At 36.4% G+C, this 20438-nt stretch overlaps 2 protein-coding genes across 3 annotated transcripts in view; one reads left to right on the top strand and one right to left on the bottom strand.

The window, feature by feature from the left end:
- MTBP (MDM2 binding protein) overlaps positions 1-10952 on the bottom strand; it is a 29732-nt gene extending 18780 nt beyond the window's left edge. The window contains exons 1-11 of one of the 2 annotated variants that reach the window (XM_071421720.1): positions 10821-10952; positions 10324-10404; positions 9295-9368; positions 9038-9183; positions 8506-8564; positions 7553-7697; positions 5917-6031; positions 5228-5362; positions 4376-4470; positions 3525-3597; positions 1833-1950 (exon numbers count right to left, since the gene is read on the bottom strand). In XM_071421720.1, the coding sequence (XP_071277821.1) occupies positions 1833-1950; positions 3525-3597; positions 4376-4470; positions 5228-5362; positions 5917-6031; positions 7553-7697; positions 8506-8564; positions 9038-9183; positions 9295-9368; positions 10324-10404; positions 10821-10896 (1117 nt within the window). In that variant the 5' untranslated portion in view covers positions 10897-10952. Of the gene's footprint in view, positions 1-1832; positions 1951-3524; positions 3598-4375; positions 4471-5227; positions 5363-5916; positions 6035-7552; positions 7698-8505; positions 8565-9037; positions 9184-9294; positions 9369-10323; positions 10405-10820 lie in introns of both variants that reach the window. The other variant, XM_071421719.1, reaches the window with a different exon arrangement.
- MRPL13 (mitochondrial ribosomal protein L13) overlaps positions 10885-20438 on the top strand; it is a 28790-nt gene continuing 19236 nt past the window's right edge. Inside the window, exons 1-4 of the mRNA XM_071421722.1 lie at positions 10885-11042; positions 11595-11718; positions 14452-14545; positions 16200-16260. Of these exons, the coding sequence (XP_071277823.1) occupies positions 11016-11042; positions 11595-11718; positions 14452-14545; positions 16200-16260 (306 nt within the window). The 5' untranslated portion in view covers positions 10885-11015. The remainder of the gene's footprint in view (positions 11043-11594; positions 11719-14451; positions 14546-16199; positions 16261-20438) is intronic.

The raw sequence follows: 20438 nt of genomic DNA, 5'->3' as shown, positions 1-20438 counted from the left end.
AACAGTTTTCAATTAAACAAAAAATACATTTAAAAAGCAGTGTTTCTTCTCCTATTATGAATTTTACTCAAGAGGCTTAATAAGAACCTATTGTGCATTACTGATCACACAATAATTAATAATTGTACAAAACCTTTCCACTGGAGCACAGGACAAATATCCTGCAGACACTGGGGATCCTGTGCTCATTTGACTGCATCAGCAGTATCTCCCCATCAAATACAAATGCTGCTGCTGTGACCAGCTCCACACCCTCCATACTCTACCACTTCCCAACATGCAGAGATAACTTTAAATCTATATAATGCTGATGCCATTTGGGTTTTGCCTTTTTGCTTTTATATGTTCTCTATATTCTTCACACATATATTTGTAACTCTGTCACCTATTGTATTAGTAGTTAATTTTTCCCAATACTTTTCCACAGCCTTTCCCTAACCAGAAAGACAAAAATTCCAGAGCTCCAAGCCCCAGGAGGTACAAGGCTCCCTGCTATCTTGGCTCTTCCTGGGAACCAAGGCTCAGAACAACTCTTTGAGACACATACTCATAGACAAAGTACAACTAGTGCTGAATGGGGGCTCCAGAGAAAGGGCTTGACTTGGGGGGAATTACATCACCATTTGTCCTCATAATTGGTGCTTTTTATCAATTATGCTAATTTCCTAAAACCTATAAATGTACTCATCCTTAGCAGGGGTGGGCTTTTGTGGACAACTTTCCATAACTGCCTCTGAAGGCCTTCATTAAAGATCCTCTTTTATATTACCTACTTGCTAAAATTATCTCAGGTTTCATTTCCAGGCTGGGAAAAAGGCAACACTGCCAGCACCCATTCCATAATTAAGTTTCTGTCCTGTTATACAACTCTACATAATTCCTCTCAATTTTTTCCTGTCCCTAAACCTGAAAAAATATCAGTCACAAATATGAGACATCCCGATCTGCAAACTTGTTTAAAAAAATTGTCTTTAAGTGGCAACAGCAATAGTCACTGGTCCTTGGAATCTACATTAATTATATATTAGACCATGTATAAACAACAAGATTATGAAAGAAGGCAGAATCCAGCACTTCATGGTGTCCCAGTTAAGTACTTTAAGCACTGGGTTACCACCAAGTTCTTTTTAGCCTGATGTTTTCAAGTGCTTACAAAGCTCAGTCACTGCTTGTACAGTGCCTCCACTTGCAGAACACATTTACTGGCTGACTGAGGAACTTCCCCCAGCCTTGGTCTGCACTGATTCTCTTCTCCCACCTTCTGAATCAGGTTTCTAAGCACTGGCACGGGGTGTGAGAGAGTCAGCTGCCATCACTGCAGCCCGACAGGGAGCATGTTCTCAACCACAGGTTTAGCACACTGGCTCCCAGGTGAATGGAGGCATTCAGCATTTCTTAATAGTCTGTATTTTCCCAGGAAGAGATTGAAAGTAAATGCAAGTGCACTGAAGAACCTCTGGAAATAGTTAAAAAAGAAGGGAAGCACCTCAGTGAAGCAGACTGGAATTCCATCTGCAGAAGTAAACCTCCCACCATGGATTTTACAATCACCTTACAAAGATGTGTGGAAATTGGATCTTAACTGACAGACAGGGCACAAAAATGGTTTAAAGGAGATGTCTTGTTTCCCCAAAGCTTGCCATGATGTTACCATTTTTCTTCCTACAAGTTTGCATAGCTGAACTTGCATTCACCAAATCTTATCGTGTCAATGAAGATTACAATCACTGATTTGATTTCATTGGAAAGAGAATCCCAAATGTACAGAAAAAACTCACCATGTATACACACACACACACACATATATATATAACCAAACAAAAAACACGTACCAGAAATGACCTTGGGTTTCTTAGCCATATATTCCTTCCATTTCTTGCTGCTCAGCTGGGCAGGAGATGGGATCACTTCACTGCTTACATTACATGGCAATGTAAATAAAGCTCCCACCTAAATAAGGAGAGCAAATTAACACATGCAATATTAGTGAAACCTGTTTTACACTTCATTCTTGAGCTACTGATTTGGCACTATTTCAAATCTAGTTGAACTGAAGAAAAACATCTCCACTAAACATACCTGTCATTCACATCAATCAAAATGGAACTGCATTTGACACAAAAGCTGTAAAAATTGTGTTTAATTTTTGGTCCAACTGAGGGATCATTAACTGCTGAATTTCCATTTCATACATAAAAAGATTTATTATGTATTGCAAGTGTCTCTATACCCTGGTTACAAATGTTTTTGTAGAGCAGTAACCAGAATGAAAAGAGAATTTGGGGATAATAGTAGGCATCAGTGACTCTGCATTCCTATGAAAAAAATTTCTTCTTTTATTTTCCTTCCTACATATTACCTTGTCTCTTAACCAGATACTGGACTATGTCTATGTTTCTACATAGACTTCAGGCCAATAAGCACTAATACAAAAATTGCAGACATATTTGAATACCCAAGCAATAAAGCAATGCTATTACAGGTATAAGAAAAGCCTACAAACATGCAGTATTTCCAGCAGGAGACTGAAAAAAATCCCTATGAGAAACTGTTATTTTCAAAATATATTCAATTCAACATGTGCAGACTCTAAAAAGTAACCTGAGAATGTGTTTTCACTCTTTGGGCACCTTCTTTAGAAACACTAGAAGAAATGTGAGCCCTCTGATTGTAAAAGGTGTATGACCAAGTGTTCAGTGCTCTTAAGTAAAATGAAGATTACCTGGGATATTTACCAATCTAAAACCATTTTAAAAGATACTTTTGGTACAGCATTAGAAAAAGGACCTTTTCCTTTTCTGGCTAAGCTAACAGAGAATGGAGTAGCAGGGGAGAAAAAGAGTTACTAAAAACCCAAATAACAAACTGAAAATAAAACATACAGCCTGATAATGGGATACCATCTTCACAGTAAACAAAAAACATATGTTATTCATAACAAGTGTATCACCATTTTCAAAGTGCAGGTTTTGTTTTGAATGGCATAGATTTATTTTATAAACACTAAAACACGTTCCTAAACAAGATGTATTACCTTGTATGTAAAGGTGATAGGATGTTCAGGAAAAACATCTTCAGACTAATACTCTCACTATCATTCCAAGGCAGAGGAAGGAGGGAAAGAGTAGGACTGTAAATGTTTCATGAACTCTTTTTAGCCAAAATCAGAATATGCACATATAAAATAAAAAAGCCTACCATTTCACAGTAGCTAGATACATTTTGTGGGCTGCACACATGCCTGCCTTTTGCTAAAAAAATCAATAGCCCAATTACAGAAGCACAGAAATTATCTGTCAGGATAGGATTAGAAAATGTTTTAGGAGATTGAAATTTAGCTGAGATAAAGAGAAAACTTTTCAGTGGGTATGTATAGCATGGACCTTTGAAATACATGTTTGCTTTAGAACTAAGTATTGAAGAAGCTTAGACAGAGACCAGGTTTAAAAATATTATTCACATATCTCTTATAGGCAATATAGATACCTTCATTTTTCTACTATACATATATAAAAAGGTTTTACCTTCCCAGAGAGAAAAGAAATCTGGTCCAAAAGCAGTGTAGATGTCTTCTTGTTATTCTTTCTTGACAGGCTGCTGAACAGAACAGTTTAAGGAACCTCATCTTCACAAAGAACTATGCACTTCTATTTTACAAATCAGGTTATCATCATATTTAAAAGAAGCACTGCAAGCATCTAATTTTTGATACTACAGTAGCACAAAACATAAAAAAACTCACCTTTACAGGTAAAGTGATACACTTGAAAATGTTGTATGACAAAATACTCCACTGACATCTTTATTATAGGCTGACAGAAATAGATATTTATATATTCAAAATCATAGCAGGCTTATACATCCTAAGGTACACCAAGACTAGAACCAAAAGTACATACTTTTAAAAACCAATGGTAATATATCTTGAGATCTCTGCAGCACACACACTCAAGAGAGAACTCCTCTGCTAAATCTTGCCACAGATTTTGCTGCTGCACAATAAAAACACAGTTTGTAAACAAATGTTCCTGTATTGTGAAGCATGCTACATTGATTCATTACAAAGACTTGAGGCTTTTTTTTAAACTTACACAGAATAAACATCTCTATTCTTTTCCCACAAAGAACATGCACATCAACAGACAAATTATTAGTGCAATAGTATCAACAATACATGGTTACTGCTAATGTAATTTAAATTTCAAAATTAAAAAATCCAGTTGGAAGAATCATTGACTACTTTGGCAGGCTAGAATGGAATGAGCCCTTGACTATCCTCATCTGCCTGTTGCTTGCATGGGTAGATGCTGATCTTTTTCTTTCTGCTATAGACAATTATCTATAGTAGTAGTTTAGATCCTTAGAAAAAGGATACAGCTCAAACTCCAGATCTGATATAAAAATGGAAGGTAGATCAGAGAGCACCACCATCTGCAAAAATTCCAGTGCAGGACCATAGTAATGAAAAACCTGAAAAGACATCAAATAAAAATCTATATATAGAACACTATATATGATGTTGTATCATCAGAAGTTCCTCAAGTGTTTTGCTGAAGGTATTAGCCTTGCAGATAACATCTGGAAGAGGTATAAAGGAATACAAAAACATTTCACAACATCATACTAAATTATATAAAAAGGGAAGGTATTTAATTTTTTTTGATAAATCTGACTTTATAGAACATCAACAATGTGCATCAAATGAGTTCTCTTACCAAAATAAAATATGATCTACCAGGAAGAGGCAAATGCAATACAAAATGCACATGTTTTAACAATGAAAATGAACTCCAAGCCAATTTTCCAAACGCTCATTTTTGTTTTCATCAACACATATGATTCTGGAGTTCCTATAAATTATCCACTTTCACTAGAAAACATGGAACACAAAGAGTGTAAAAAAAAACAAACTCAAACTTTTAAAATTAAGTGGGAAGTTAGATAAATACAGAATTCATAATTTAACTATTTTGGGTATTAAACAGAACAAAGTCTCAACTTGTACTTGAAAAAAATCTGGTGTTGTATTTGTAAGAACAAACAGATGAAGTTTTAAGGACCTGTTTTGACAACACAAGCGTACAAAAGAAGTATTCCTCAATTTTATCCAATAATTACTTCTCTACATAACTCAGTTCTGACTAAGGTTTCCCCAATTACTAATTTTCTCTGGAAAGTAAAACAGATGAATTCTAAAACTCAAAGAAAGATCAAGAATAATACTTGCTTCTGGCAAAGTATCAGTGTTCCTCAATTGGCATTCTTTTTTAGCAGCAAAGCAAGAACTTAAATTTGCAGTCCTGAATGTCTTGGCTGAAGTGCTCTTTATACAAAATTCTGGAAAATCTACTCCCGATCCAAACTGGAAACAAAAAAATAAAAGGAAGATTATAAATGTGTCAAAAAGAGATAAAAATTACTTCTCTTCAGCCAGTTAGATGTGTTATTTTTAAAAATTAATGTTATTTTTATCAGATCTATAAAACAAAGAAAAAGACTAGACTTAGATAACCAATATTAAATCCAAAACCATAATACTGAAAATGCAAACAATGTCACAAAGGTCTCAGGTTTTGCAGAAACATTAGACATATGCTTGCAACAATGTCATATAACTTACAGTTATATGACAATGATTTGTGATAGATACAAAACAATCTAATTTTGAACAGTAAGCTTAAAAAAAATTTCAGAGGGAAGCATCTGAATTTCTGAAGTTCAGATCTTGGTGCATTGATCTCATTTATCATTTCATCCTACCACCCACCCAGACACATTACACATCACCTTTGAATTACATAGTTGAAACCAAATTTGAGTTAAAGTATAAAATGCACTGCATAAAAATGCTTTAAATGAGGTATACAGATGCTTTAAAAAATAACCACCACAATAATAAAATAAAAGTTATTTTACCTTTCTTTCCCATATCTGAATCTTTCCTCTCCAGAGTTCATTTAAATCAATAATATTCATTATATCATCTGAAGATACGAAGTCTGCTGACAGATAGTCTGCAATCTTTTGCCAGCTACTGTAAAAATATCAAAGAATTAATCTTACTGAATTTAACATTACAATAAACATGCAGTACAGTTTGGCTGAATTCACCTATGACCTCTTAGCACAAAACAATGTTGTGTATGTCAGGACAGACAACAAAGCTTTAGAAAAGCTTTACATTCCACAAAGTAAAAAATATTATAAAATTGCTTATTCAGGGCTTGTAAAGGAAGTTGTTCATATATTCCATGGAAGTGACAGGAAAGAACTTTGACATCAGATAAGGCTGGCAATGGCAAGCTGCAAGCACAGCACAGTAATGTTGGGTGCTAGAAGCTGCAGCAAAGCCTGGCAGCCATCAGTGGGGCTATCACTGGTCTGCCCATATGGTTTGTAGTTAACCCTCTAAATGCAGATATGACTGCAGCACAAGCATTATCTAAATTCAACAAGAGAAAACAGCCAGTAGCTGTGGGTTCTGCTGGCAGTCTGTCTCCCAAGGGAAATCAGCACCATCAACAGAACAGGAAGAATAAGTGAAATAACTAATCAGAGATCTTCTACACTCAAATAATCTCACTTTACATAAAAAGCAGCAGAAAAATTTATTCAGTCAAAAGCTGGTTCCACAGGATGATATCAATGAGCACTGAGATCAAGCGTTCATGAAAGTCACTGAGTAACTTTCCTGTCCTCCACACACCTCAGGAGATACTGTATAGTAGGGATATTGCTTATTCTATCCAAGGACTGAACATGCACCTTTTTAAACAGTTTTATTCATTTAGGATTAAGTTTAACCATGTACTCTATGAAGTAAATTTCAATCTTTTGGACATGGAGGGGAAGGAAAGTGGAGACCTTGCCAAGTTGTTCAGTATCCGCACAATCATTCACTTAATAGGATAAAAACCCCAAATCTCTGTGGTTTATATGGTGAGATGTATCATGGACTTTATATGTCAATTAGAGGACAGTAAGTAAATTACTGGAATTGATTTCAACTTGAATTAATAGTCTCAGTAACTCTTCATACTAACAGAACCTTGAAAAACATACAGGAAGTAATAGAGCGTTTATACTCCTTTTTCAAAAGGGACAAATGAGGCACTCTACTTTTCCTCCCTGAAAAGTAATACCAAAGGAAATATAAAATTTAAAATAAAATCAGCAGTAGTATGGATTTACTTTAAAAAATCTGGAAAACTACAATCAATATACAAGTTATCCCATAGCACAATACAACATGAAAACATTGTATGCACACTGAACCCATGGAAAGGGAAGAGAAAATATTTTACTCTTTGCTCCCACAGAAAACAAAAAGTGCAGAGGACTGACTTTTTTGCCTGCTTTTGTGGTTAGGACATGCATTTACAATTAATCAGAATGAGTAATTCCTCCACTCATACAACAACAGACAAGTAATTTATGTATTTTTAAAGTACACATGTAAAGTACCCAACAAGCTGTTTTTATTTCAACACACTGATCCATGCTAACACAAAGCAGAAGTGACCTTGTTTTAGCCCTGAAATAAATGCCATACCCTTTAGCATCACTTGCAGCAATAGTGATCTGTGCAGAGTGCCACTCTCTCAGGTGTTTCAGGGCACCAATAGCAGGTAAGCAGTCCTTTAACTTGGGTCCATCACATTCAACAGCCTGCAGGATTACATCAACCATTGCTCTGCCTATAAAATAGTTGTGTATGATTCAAATATCATGATTCAGTACATTTTTCAGTCATTTAAGGATAGAATAGTATTGGTTATCATTGATCGCACTAAAACCAGCAAAAAGATCAAGTAACTACAGGATTTAAAACACTTTTCACACATTTTAACTCATCACTTGCTGCTCCTCTTTGATGAACACAAAATATTTCACCATTCCCTCAGTGACAATGAAAAGTTCTGTCCCCTTCTCCTCTCTCACTCAGCACTGATAGATGAGATTTCTCTCCCGTACAACTAAGCTATGTCCTTTTCCTGCTTTTAACACTCTAAGCTGCTATTTTTCATTCTTCTTGAGTTCCTTTGTTATCCCAAATGAACTTCTACATCATTGTATAACCCTAACATGCAAGGTGATATGTATCTCCAGTTTAGAAAATCCCAATCCAACACTTGTGATGTATTTTCCTCCTCATCTTCTTGGCTCACAAGCTTTTAAATCAGATGTAAGCCTGATATCAACACAAGAAATTTCTTATAAAAAAAGGAAGATGTTGAGTTTTGTATTGCTTACTGTCTATGATTACTTTGGTGTCATTTCAGATAGACCAATTTATTATATAGCTATTTTAAACTCTACTGAACTATAGCCTGCCAAAGAAACAAGCAGCAAACTAGTCCTCAAACTGATCTGCAATGCCAACCATGCTCAAATTCCTAAATTACCTTCAAGCTACCAAACTAAGGTTCTCTGAACTTTTCCATTCACTATCCCTTTACCAAACAAGATAAAGTCTAATGAAATTGGTTTTTAAAGACAGATTACCTGGGGCAGGCAATTTATCAGCTAATTGATGCAGACTTTCAGCAGCTTCATCATAGATACTAAAAATGAAGAACAACACGTTTGGAACCAAAATATAAACAAAGTCATTCAGAAACAAAACATTAAAACTAATGAATGGTACTTGATGTATCTTACATCTTTAAAACTCTGCACAAACATACCTAGGCTATGAGAAATAATCTCCTCTTTTACTAAGACAGAAATAGGACTAATGACATCAAAATAATCTGAAGTAAAACTGGAATTAGGATTCAAAAGGAATTAGCAAGAAATTTTTGTATATAGAACATTGTCTGTTAGGAAACTATTCAGTTATCCTGTAAAATCTTCTGTAAAAAATTAAAGCTATGCTAAACAAAATAAAAGTATTTCCAGTGCTAGTAGGGGATTGTTCATAGTTAACTTCTGCTTTGGTAATAACTCTCACTTGTTAAACCTTCTTGATCCCCTTGGGTCATTGCTGATAGATGTCAGATCACTGTTCTTTAAATAAAAATAATAATACACATACTCAGTCAGAGACAGTGATTCCTGACTGTTACTGTCATCTTCCTCAAAACTTTGTGTGGTTCCCAGGTTCTCATCAATGCTTGCTTGGTAAGAGTCTTCATTTTTCTGTGTGTCAACATTTATTTCCTCCCAGTCAGAACTGCAGAACTAATCAAACAAAAAGACTTAAATAAGCAAAAAGAGTTTTGAACATCACAGTTTTAGCTTGTTCTACAGGCAGATGGTGAGGAACTTATACTCTAGAAGAATTTGTCTTACCTGATAATAACCACAAATGACATGACTTGCAAAATACCATTTCTTTGCACCTGGAATACCAGCCACTGAGCAAGCTGCAAAGAGATAAACAATTATTTAAATTAATTCACTGTAATCTATTCTTCTTATTGTAATGAACATCTCTGTTAAAAGACTCTGTAAGTCATTTATTGTGCAACAATTACTTGTGTTCTACTTTCCTTTGGCACTTTCTCAGTAAGTAAGAAAACATTTGACCTCTTTTCTGTTCTGGGTAATATTGCTTTCTCTTTGGACCATCTGTATCAGACCTGAACTAAGTAACACCTTTCAGAAATATGATTTAGAGTTCACAAAATGAGATGCTCTATCAATATTTCTATGCAATAAAAAGCACACAACTTGAAAACAGCTTAACATTCCCATCTCCATGAATTTTAAGAGCTTACAGTGGTTTTCCCACATAAATTCCAATTATATGACATCTGTGACAAGATGAGCTTATAACAGTAGATATCCAAACCAAGTAAAGAACTAAGAAAGCATTTTTTGATTAAAAAACCCCAAAACAACAAAACACAAACACACAGCCCCTAAAAGTACTAAAGCAGACCTTAAGACATCTATTCTAAAGTTAAAAAATGATTTAATATTCATGGATTAAGGTTCTGAATTGTTACCCAACAGACAAGCATTATTTCTACTGAAAAAATTAGAAGACATTATAGGAGTAACTAAAATATCACATTTCCTACTGACCTGAGAATCAAGCCCTTTCCTACTCTTCCTTGCTCAACTGGACTGGAAATTGTCAACTCTTCAAAACCCTTCCCCTTAATTTCTCAGAACCAATCAATCTAATCATCTCCTAACACCTTAGCTGCAGAAATTATGTCAGGTTCTCTACAGCAACAGGAGCAGCAGGAACAGGCCCACCCCACAGCAATTGGGTTTTTACCTGAATTTCTGACTTGTCTCCCCAAGCAGAACACGCATAAGCCAATTCCTCAATAGCATTTGCCCCACCTCACTGTGCATTGCCGTATTTACCTGGGAATGTGCTCACATCTGCATTTATAGATGCATTACAACTTTCTTTCAGGAACTGATACATGTCTGCAGCAGTCCCAGCTGGAAAAAGAAAATAAAACTTAAAACTACTGAATTATGAAAGTTAAATCTTCCTCTCCTGCAAATGCAGCATAAAATTCAGTGTGATATTAGAAAGTGAATTTAGGGAAGAAGGGGGAAAGGGACTGGTTGGGGTTTTTAACAGAACTATCACCTGCAGATAAGCAGTTTAAAAAAACAAATTTTCCTAAATTCTCCTTTAAGTCACGCTCCGGAACGCATTACAGAGTTACATGGCACCATCGCAATAAAGCAGGAACCCCCCTGAAGTTTCTGCAGGTTAAAGGCACCAAAGACTTTCAGCCCGAAAGCAAAGGGGTGTTTAGGGGGGCAGGAGCCAGGAGAGCCCCGCACACACTAGAGCACCGCCCGCCCGGGCCCAAAGCCCGCGGCCCCGGCGCCGTCCCCGGCGGTACCTGCGGCGGTGGCTGCCGCGGGCCCGCCCTGGGCCCTGCGCTCGGCCCAGCTCAGCAGCAGCACGTAGCGCTCCATGGCCGGCCGGGCCGCGGCGGGCGCCGCTCCGAAGGTCCCGCGCTGCCGCCCGGCACCGCCCTCCGCACGGCAGCGCTTCCGCTTCCCGCGGCCGCCTCTCCCTGCGCGCCCCGCGCGGCATGGCGAGTTACAGCCGGGCGGCCCAGGTGAGCGCGGCCTCCCCCGGGCCTGCGGCGCCTTCGCTGCCGCCGGGACGGGGCCCCGGGGCCGTGAGGGAGCGGGCGGGCACCGAGGATCCGCAGGCCACCCCCCCCACTCCCTGGAGCGCCCCGGGGCTGCCCCCGGTGTCACCTCAGGGTGCCGCTGGCAGGAACCGCTGTGTGCGACATGGCTGGGGACGGGGACTCGCAGACCTGTGCCCTTCACCGCGAAGGAAGGAGACCTTGGGCGTTCAGTGTCCTGCAGCGATGTTACGGCTCGTGTAGCCATAATGGAAGCTTGCAGCAGGAGATCTGCGTTTTTGAAACAAAGCCCTCGGTGCCGGTAACCTGTCAGTGGTGTTACCCGTGTACATCGCCCTGCAGTGCGTGTATCGCAGTGCTCCGTCCATTTAAAGGTTATTTGAAGGGGTGGTGCTGCGTATCAGTATTCCTTCTAGTGTTATTTGAATGTAAAAGAAGTGTTGTTTTAATTGAGGAAGATAGATTACGCCAATGTGAGTTTTCCCTATGATAAGTACTGACCCTCTTTCTTTTCAGCAATGGGCTACTTTTGGTCGAGCGTGGTACCTCCTCGATGCGAAGATGCAGCCCCCAGGAAAACTAGCAGCTGCCACTGTAATCAGACTCGAAGGCAGACATAAACCTATTTATCATGCACTAAGTGAGTATTGCAACGAATGAAAGCAAATTTGCTTTTCTTCAACATGCTTGTTTCTTCTAATTTCAGTTTTAAAATCAAACCTTGTATAAAAGATTACATTCCTCAATTGTTTATAAATTTAAAATTAATTGGTTTTCCTTCTTATCTTTTTCCATCGTGTCCCTTCACAACCTAATGTTGTTTCTTTACCAATATGTATGAAGGATGTTATGAATTTGTAATTCACTTTGAGTAGCTGAATTACAGTGGGCTCTTCTTTCATTTTTTTAAAAAAACTCACAATATGTTTTGTTGATCTTAAATGTAAAAATTTAGTTCAAAGTGCACATAAATAAGTATCTGAGTACTTCCATTCAATAGCTGCCCAGGACCACAGTCTTGGAGTGCTTCATTCTGAATAAGATGACAAGGAGTCCTGTTTTCATGAGGCAGTGGGCACAAACTGAAACACAGGATACTCTGAACATCAGATATTTTTTACTCTGAGAGTAATGGGCTGTCGTTGCCCAGGAGGTGGTGAAGTCTCCATCTGTGGAGATTTTCAGAAGCTAGTCCTGCTTTGAGCACTGGGTTTAGATGACATGACCTTCAAAGGCCTTCCTGCCTCACACATTCTGTGATGAGGAGGCTGGGACCTGTCCTTTAATGGGCAACAATCATTGTTGAAAGGTGTCTTGTTTAAACAAAACCATCATTTTATTTTTCTGCAAATTAGAAATTCACCTATAAAGATGCATCTGTAATCCTGTTCATTACCTGTAATGCTGTAGTGCTGTCTCATGAGGATAAGCATTTTATAAATAATAAAAAGTTGATCTTTCACACCACTGGTACAATGTTTCCTGTAATATCCACGCAGATTTTTCCAGAGACATTACTGTAACATAAAGGAAGCCTTGAAGTTGGCTCATACGTGTTGAAGTGTACATAGTAAAATTATACTCGATCTATTTCACAGTAGGAGGTAGGATTTGTTGTCAAGACCCTTAAATGTCACAGTTCTGCTGTTGCAAATTTTGTTGTATCCACAAGATGTCACTGGAGACTTAAGGCTGTCTTGAGAAATAAAGCAGATGCTGAGAGGAAAATGTTTTGGTTACCCTGTGCAAAAGAACTTTGATACTTTTATGTCTGTGAAGTTCTAAAGTCTCAGAAAGTATTTCAAGGATAACTTCATTTTGTTTAAAATGTTGTGTAAATCAGTACTAATTGCTTTACACATGTTGACACCAATTGGTTCTAACTGCTACTGAGACATTTAGGCAAGCAAAGTATGCAGGAACTTGGGCTTCATGCACTTGATGCTTCTTTTGCTTCTTTTTTTGAACTAACAAATATTTTAGTGCCTGCAAGATAACAGCTCCCTGGACAGAGTAACATCAGGAAGATTTTTTTTATTGTTTTGTTTTTAATTTGGTAATTGTAAATTCAGTGTTCATGCAAGTGGAAAACTGTTGTCAGAAATGTCCTTAAGATGAGCTTATTGTGTCATCTCCCCAACCAAAAGACCAAAAAGTCACAAAGTCCAGTGTCAGTTCCCTGACATTTATGAAGACATGCAGTGTTTTTAGAACTGAACTGTCAGCAGTGAAAGGCTGGAGCAGCAAGGGTGTGTAAATTGCATTTGCACTTCAGTTGTAATTGAAAGTGGAGCATTAAAAGAATACAAGATTAAAAATTAATAAAAACCTTAAGGTGTGAAATTGCTTTGATTAATTACATGCTCCTATAAAAATGCACAGTCAATTTAAGCCTTGCTTTGTTACCTACTCAAAAATGTTTTAATCAAGTGAGCCTCTTCAAATACTTGTGTTCTAATATGGTGATGCAAATGAGGCTGAACTTTGGAGAAATCATTCTCACTTCAGTTGAATAGCTGATTTCAGGATCATTGCTTCTAAAATTAAAAACTACATCTTTTCTCCTATTTATGTGATATTTTTGAGATAATAGAGGTTCTGTTAGCACTTTATTACTACAGAAGCCTTATTAAATCAACTGTTTCTGGCAGGATGTTGGTAATAGATTATAAAACTTGCACCTAAAGAACTTTTGATGTTAAAGTTGCTGGTATAACTCTAAATGTGTATATGCTGTAACATTTGCTTCCATTGAATAGATGAAATTGTGGGGTTTTTCCCAACAGAGCTGTAGGGGGTGGTGTTTTTAGGGCTTTTACCCCACTTCCCTCGATGCAATATTTTTGTTTGTTTTATATATTTAGCCTGAGAATGTAACTATTTAATAGAAGTATTTTAGTTACCCAAAATGTTCCGTTCTTCATTGAACACTGATACAGTTTTTCTGAGAAAGTAAAATAAAAAAAAATTAGGATCATCTGGAACTAACCTTTTTTTTTCCTGTTTTGTTGTTTTTTTTTTTTTTTTTGAATGCAGGTGCATATGCAGCATAATGTGTTGAATAGAATAGAAATTTGCCTGTAAGCCAGATTTCCAAATCTTAGCTGAATATTTGCAATAGTTTAGGCATCTGGTCTGATGGTATTTTACCTGCTTACCTGCCTTCTAACCTGGTAGCACTAAAAATAGTAATTAACGTTGGTATTTAAATGCTGATTTGGATGGTGTGACTCAAAAAGCTGAGATCTTTAAATTTCAGGTTTATGGAAGGTGTATTTATATGTTGCTATGTATGTATTGCACACATAATAGTTGTTACTTTGATTGATCCCCTCTGTGGTTTTCTTTAATATCTTCCACTTCTACCTTGCAGATGACTGTGGAGATCATGTTGTCATAATAAATACAAGACATATTGCCTTCTCTGGCAACAAATGGGAACAGAAAGTATATTCTTCACATACTGGGTAAGCTTTATAGTAAATAAAGCTTGTGGCAATGAGCTTGTGGTAAATTTTATGACATATTTTCTTAATAATTGAAGTCTTTTTTAGCATATTGCTTTAAAAGGGAATTACTACTTTAACTTTTGGGGGGGTTTTTGTTTGTTTGCATGTGTCATGGTGTTTTAAATGGTGTAAACCTTTTTCCTCCTTTCTTTTTCTTTTCTTTCTTGTTGTGTTTGTTTTGGTTTTTTTTATACCCAGTGTATGTTGCTAGGGAAATAATTGACTCAAAAGTAGTCAGAACAATTGAATAAGTTAACAGATTTGGTGAATGAGGTTGTGTCTTGTGTTAACCTCTGGACCCAATGATCTGAACCATTCTGTTTACTGTAATAGAAGAAATTTCTATTGGCACATTTAAGATAGATATATATATATATATATATATATATATATATATATGTAGAGTCACCAACTTCAATTATTTTATCCTACCAGGACCTATTTACCTAAGAATAAATATTGAATCAGAGGATGAAAAAAAATTTGGAAAAACAATTGAAAAATGAAATGCTCTCAAGCTGTAGTGATGTAGAGTACATTGTTATACACAGTAGTATAAAATATATTATTCTGGTAGACATAACTTGTTTACAGTGGAGTTGATGATCATTTCAGTGCTCCTATTTTAAGCAGTGATATTAATTCATAATAATCTCTGAGTGTCACAATGTATCCAATTGAGAGATGACTAAATTACACTGAGAATGCTAATTTTTTAGTGCTAATGGTGCAATCCTGAAATTGCTGAATTGCTGAGAAATTCTTGTTCAAAGGTGATGGAAATTATTGTGTGCTTTTTTTGTCTCCATCTCCCCTATGACCTAAAATTTTCTCTAAAAACTTAACAATGTATGTAAAGCACTTGCTTAAGTACCTAAGTTAGTTTTGAATAAGTAAAAAGAACTGTACACTTAAAACTAATATTTAAGTCCATGCAGCTCAGTGGACATGTCTTCATGATGCTGGGACTATTTTCATTTCACTTAGGCTGATTCCTAATAATGTAATTCAATCAAAATGAAATGTAGCATTACCTGACTTCCATGTGATTTCTTACTCCATGCTATCATTCATTTAAAGCTTATGCAGAGATCTGAATTAGTGCAGCTTCAGCTTGTCATATAGGCTTTAGAAAGATGGATCCATTGCAGTAAAATTAAAATTTTATTACTGTAGATATGCCAAGTCTTGCTAAGATTTATTTAGAGTAGCAAGAAAATAATAAACACAGTTCAAAATGGATGTCTCTTATGTCAGCCACAAACTGGTTGTGAGTCTTGGTCATTAGGAAATATTTCAGAGTTCTGCATCTTATTTCTGTTGTATTCTATAGCTTTATGGTGTATTTAATAAGCAGTTTTAAAAACATATCCATCTGTTTGTGAAGCACAAGGTTTATCATACTCAAGTGAATAAACAAAAAAGCACAAATGGTGTTGAAATTAGATAGTTGACAAGATAAATAAAATACAGGTTTTGGGCTTATGAGAACAACTTCCTTTTTTGAGGGCCTGTAGTACCATTACACCATTGCTCAAGATGCAGTGATACTTTTGTTAACATCGTGCTTGAGCATGTAGAATTAATCTTGTACCTTTGTTTCGTTTTCTAGTTATCCTGGTGGTTTCAAGCAAGTGACAGCAACTCAGCTCCATTTGAAGGATCCAACTGCTGTAAGTGTTTTTCCCTTCTTCACTTTCATTTGTGAAACTAGTTAGTTTCCAGTTAATTAGTTCCTCTAAACAAATGGGATCAATTACCTGCATATCTAAAGTTAAATTACAAACATTCTGCTGGTGGTTCATAGAAGCTTGGCTTGTGACACCATTTTTGTAAACAATGTTTTCAGGGTTAGAGTGTAAGTTGTGTATTTTTGTCATTCTTCCATGCTGTCCAAAGGAGCAAATCAAACTTGTTTACTTCACTAATTTTTCACTTATTTACTTCCTTTTAGCTTCAGGGGTCTGACCTTTCTCATAAGTGAACTGCCTCCAGTTTGACTGAGCTAAGCTGTGTTTGAGCTTAATGACCCTACTGCTTTTTTAAGAGTCAGCAAGAATAATGCTAATCTTAAAAACGTTAGAAAGTGCATCTGCCTCTTTTTCCCAGTGAAATTCAATGGTAGGTTATAAGTGATGATATTTTTTAAAATCTTTTCTGAAATACTGTGTGTTCATGGTCTGTGAAAGAAATGGTGAAGCTGATTATGTTGAACATAAGCCTATTTACTGTCTGTGTTAGACTATTGTATATTCTGAAATGCAGTGTTCATGTGTTTGTACTGAGTAAAAAAATAGGGAGCCAGATACGAACATTTTGACTTACACAGTTGTGAAATAACTTCTAGAGGTTTGAATGGACAGCATTGGAGGACTGAATTCTCTAAGTACTAATGTTTCAGAGCATGATACAAGACCCACAGAGATCAATAGGCATTTATGTTTGGTTTTGACTTTGAAATACTTTCATTTGGGTCACTTTATATAAAAATATTCAAGTTTTTTTCCTTTACCTAGAGAAATTTTGTCTGCTGTAAAATTCATGGGTTTTATCGATTATTTGGAAATCCTGGTTTGTCCCAAGTCTGCCTTATACAAGTGCAAGTACTCAATGAAAAGTAGTCCACCATATGAATTTGCCTGGTTTCTGTTTTTACTGTCACAACTTTAAATAAAATGAAACTAAATCCTACATTTCCATATAATGTTCTGTCTAGAATTTTTCAAAACAAATGCTTTTGCAAACAGCCTCTAAGATAGTTGTAATTCCTTTGGGAATTACTGATAGTTCATGTCTAAAATGGATTCTTCAATTAGGGTCATTTGATCTTCAGGCAGATGCTGAGCACTGGGAGGCAGTGTAACACAACTTGTTAGGGCATGAGACTTGGATGTTCTCTAAATTACCTTCTGGCATTTGTTCTGAAAGACCTCTTCTATTGCCAGACTCATAGATGAATTTCTCTGCAAACAGAAGAGGATTAAATGCATTGCCAAAAACCAAAGCATGTTGCACAAAGGCTCAGCAAATGATGATGTGGCTCAAGTCTTGGTCTAATTTAGCAGCAGACACTATTTTTTTAACACAATGGTGGAGAATCTTCAGCAATTAACTCTGTCATTCTATTGGAGATAAAGCATTCAGTTGCTCTCTCATAAAAATATCTGACGTGTTTTTATCGTAATTAGTAGTGGGTATTAATTTGGCAAGATAGGTTCTGTATGTGTAGCTGTAATGGGTTTTTATGGCTGGAAACACTTGTTTACTAGTTGAATTGTATTGGTGTGAAATGCATTGGGATATGACAAAAATGGAAATTATGATGATGCTTTATTAGCAGGTTTTATTTTTAGAACTAGCTTTTGAAATCTGAAAAATGTAGTACTGTAAAGAGAACATCAGCCTAAGTAACATGCATATGCATCTTCAAATCATAATCTAAATGACACATAGTTATTATCAAGACTTTTTAAGTCACTTTATTTCACTTCCCTTCTGTTTTAATCACATTAAATTCAGTTCCTGTGAAGCCAGTGGAATTAGGAAGATTGTAGAAAGCAGGCTGTATCTTCCTCTGGCATCTGAATCTTCATTTCTAAAGTGTTACTTTCATCCTGGAGGCTACTGCTCTTAGTTCTGCCCTTGGACTTACTGCCTCCTGCTAATTTATCCTGGTAGTGTTCATTAGGATGAGTCATCATTGCTTTTGGAAATAGTGCTGTTATAGAAATGAAGGCAGTAAATTAATGGTAGAGACTACTTCCAAGGAAAAGATGTTGTAAACTTCCATGGTGCTACATAGAGATTTGCAATGGATTTGACTATTTTCAGTTTATATAAGACTTCCTGAGTGTGTGTGTATATAGTAGGACTGCAGGAATGCTTAGCACTGTCCTTATTTACATATATCTCAATTCAAACATGCAAATCCTCAAGATAAATATTTTTCTGTTAGTTTTGTTTCTAGTATACAAAGTGTTTTAGGAAAACCTGCTTCACAGCTAATGGCTGGTTAAAAAGATTGTAATGAGTAATTTGATGCAAAATGCTGTAGTTTATGCTTACATGGGAGGCTGAAAGCCATAAGTATAGTTGTCAGAATTTAGACAAGGTTACTGTGGTATCATCCATAGGATGATTCAGATTGAAGAGAATCTGAGGAAATCTCTAGTCCAAATTCCTACTCAAAGCAGTGTCAACTATTAGGTCAGATAAAGCTGCTGGGAATTTATCCATACAGTTCTTGGAAGCTTCCTATGGCAACTGTTTGTATCCAGGACTTCTCTTCTTTGTTGAAAGGAATAAAAAACCTCACCTGTCCAATTATATATGTCTGATCTCTGAGGTATGATTTTGTACCTGAGATTAGAAAAAGACTGCATTTTTTTTTCCATTGTTAATATGAGGCAGTGAATGCAGAAAGAAGTCTGTGTAGTTGATTTTAACTTAAGAGTTTAACTTAATGTTCCTCATTCGTTTTGCCAAGGTTTTCAGCACTTCAGAAAAATTCGTGTTTATGCAGGGGTGAAAATTAGTATGTTAACAAAAAGATAGCAAAAGTACATAGTCCAGCACATTTTTACCTTAAAAAGTACATAGTCTAGCACATTTTTACCTTAAATACTTGTGAGTTCATTTGGGAGACATGAGGAGGGAGTGTCTCTGAATCTGTCTAAAATTTCTACTGTTTTCAGTTGTCTGCTCTTCTTCAAAATAGCAGAGAATAGAACTTGTCTAATGAACTTGGCTGGGTTACTTTTAAGAACTGCTGATTGAAGAAAAAAAAATGAGCTTGTTCACATTTCTCTGACTTAGATTGAATGTAATTTCTTGGACCACCCATAAGCAAAACTATTAAGTGTGTTCTTTTGGTGCACCATGAGACTTTGTCGCTGTAGTTCAAAACAGTCACTCTGTTCTTCAGGTTAATATGATGTTAATATTCTGTATGGCAGCAATAATCTCTTAGGATATAAGTGGGCAGGCAGCATTAGTTTCCATTGGAGGTTGCAAAAAAAAATAATCTGATTGTATAGGGTTTGGTGTGTTTTCTTTGCCAGGACAATCTTTTGAAAATAAAGGAAACGGGTAAGCCTTTGGATTTGAGGTGTAGTTGTTTGGAATGCATAGAGGTTTGGGATTTTCTTTACTTTTTAAATAAAACTTGAAGAAGTTTTATTTAGGTGCAAAACTGCTGATTGGCATGAGATCAGCACTTTCAAAATTAGACTTCTAGGTACTTGATACAGAAAGATTAAAAGATGTAGTTTTAAATCTCGGATTTGAGAGGGAGCAAAGATTACTTGAAAAAAAATCCTGGAAAAATCTTAAGACTTTTCATTTAAATGCCTCCAAAATAATGTTGTCAGATCTAATCTACAGAAGTAGATAGTAATCCTGTGAGGACAAAGTTTTCAATAAATTTTTCTTTGATTTGTGATGTGAAAGGTAGGCAAACTCAGCTGCATGAGTAACTTGACCCCAGAAAAGAAAAAGAAGAAATTACATTTGGTTAAGACCAAATGCTCAGTGAGAGGATTGACCTTTGCAGTATTCAGAGGCTGTATTGCTTGTGACAGAGAAATAATGGGCAATAATTGTTCAGAGTGAATGTTACCTGCTAGGGAAGATTATTGAGTGAAGCAGGGTAGCTCAGTGGAAATGTGCTGGGAGGGTGCCTCCAGGGGTGTCCAGGTTTTGGTTTGTTCAGCTGCTGGCACTGATGTGAAGGGGTTTAAAATGTTCTAATTTTCCTTTTGAACAGTTCCCTTTTCCAGTTCCCTTTAGCAACTACTTGCACGTAAAGACTTGCCATTATATCTGCCTAATAATGGTCTTTTGAAGAAAAGCT

This window comes from Agelaius tricolor, unplaced genomic scaffold, assembly GCF_023055355.1.
Source record: "Agelaius tricolor isolate 1412-34295 unplaced genomic scaffold, bAgeTri1.0.p SCAF_2, whole genome shotgun sequence".
Taxonomy (NCBI): Eukaryota; Metazoa; Chordata; class Aves; order Passeriformes; family Icteridae; genus Agelaius; species Agelaius tricolor.
This window is presented reverse-complemented; position numbering and strand designations above follow the sequence as displayed.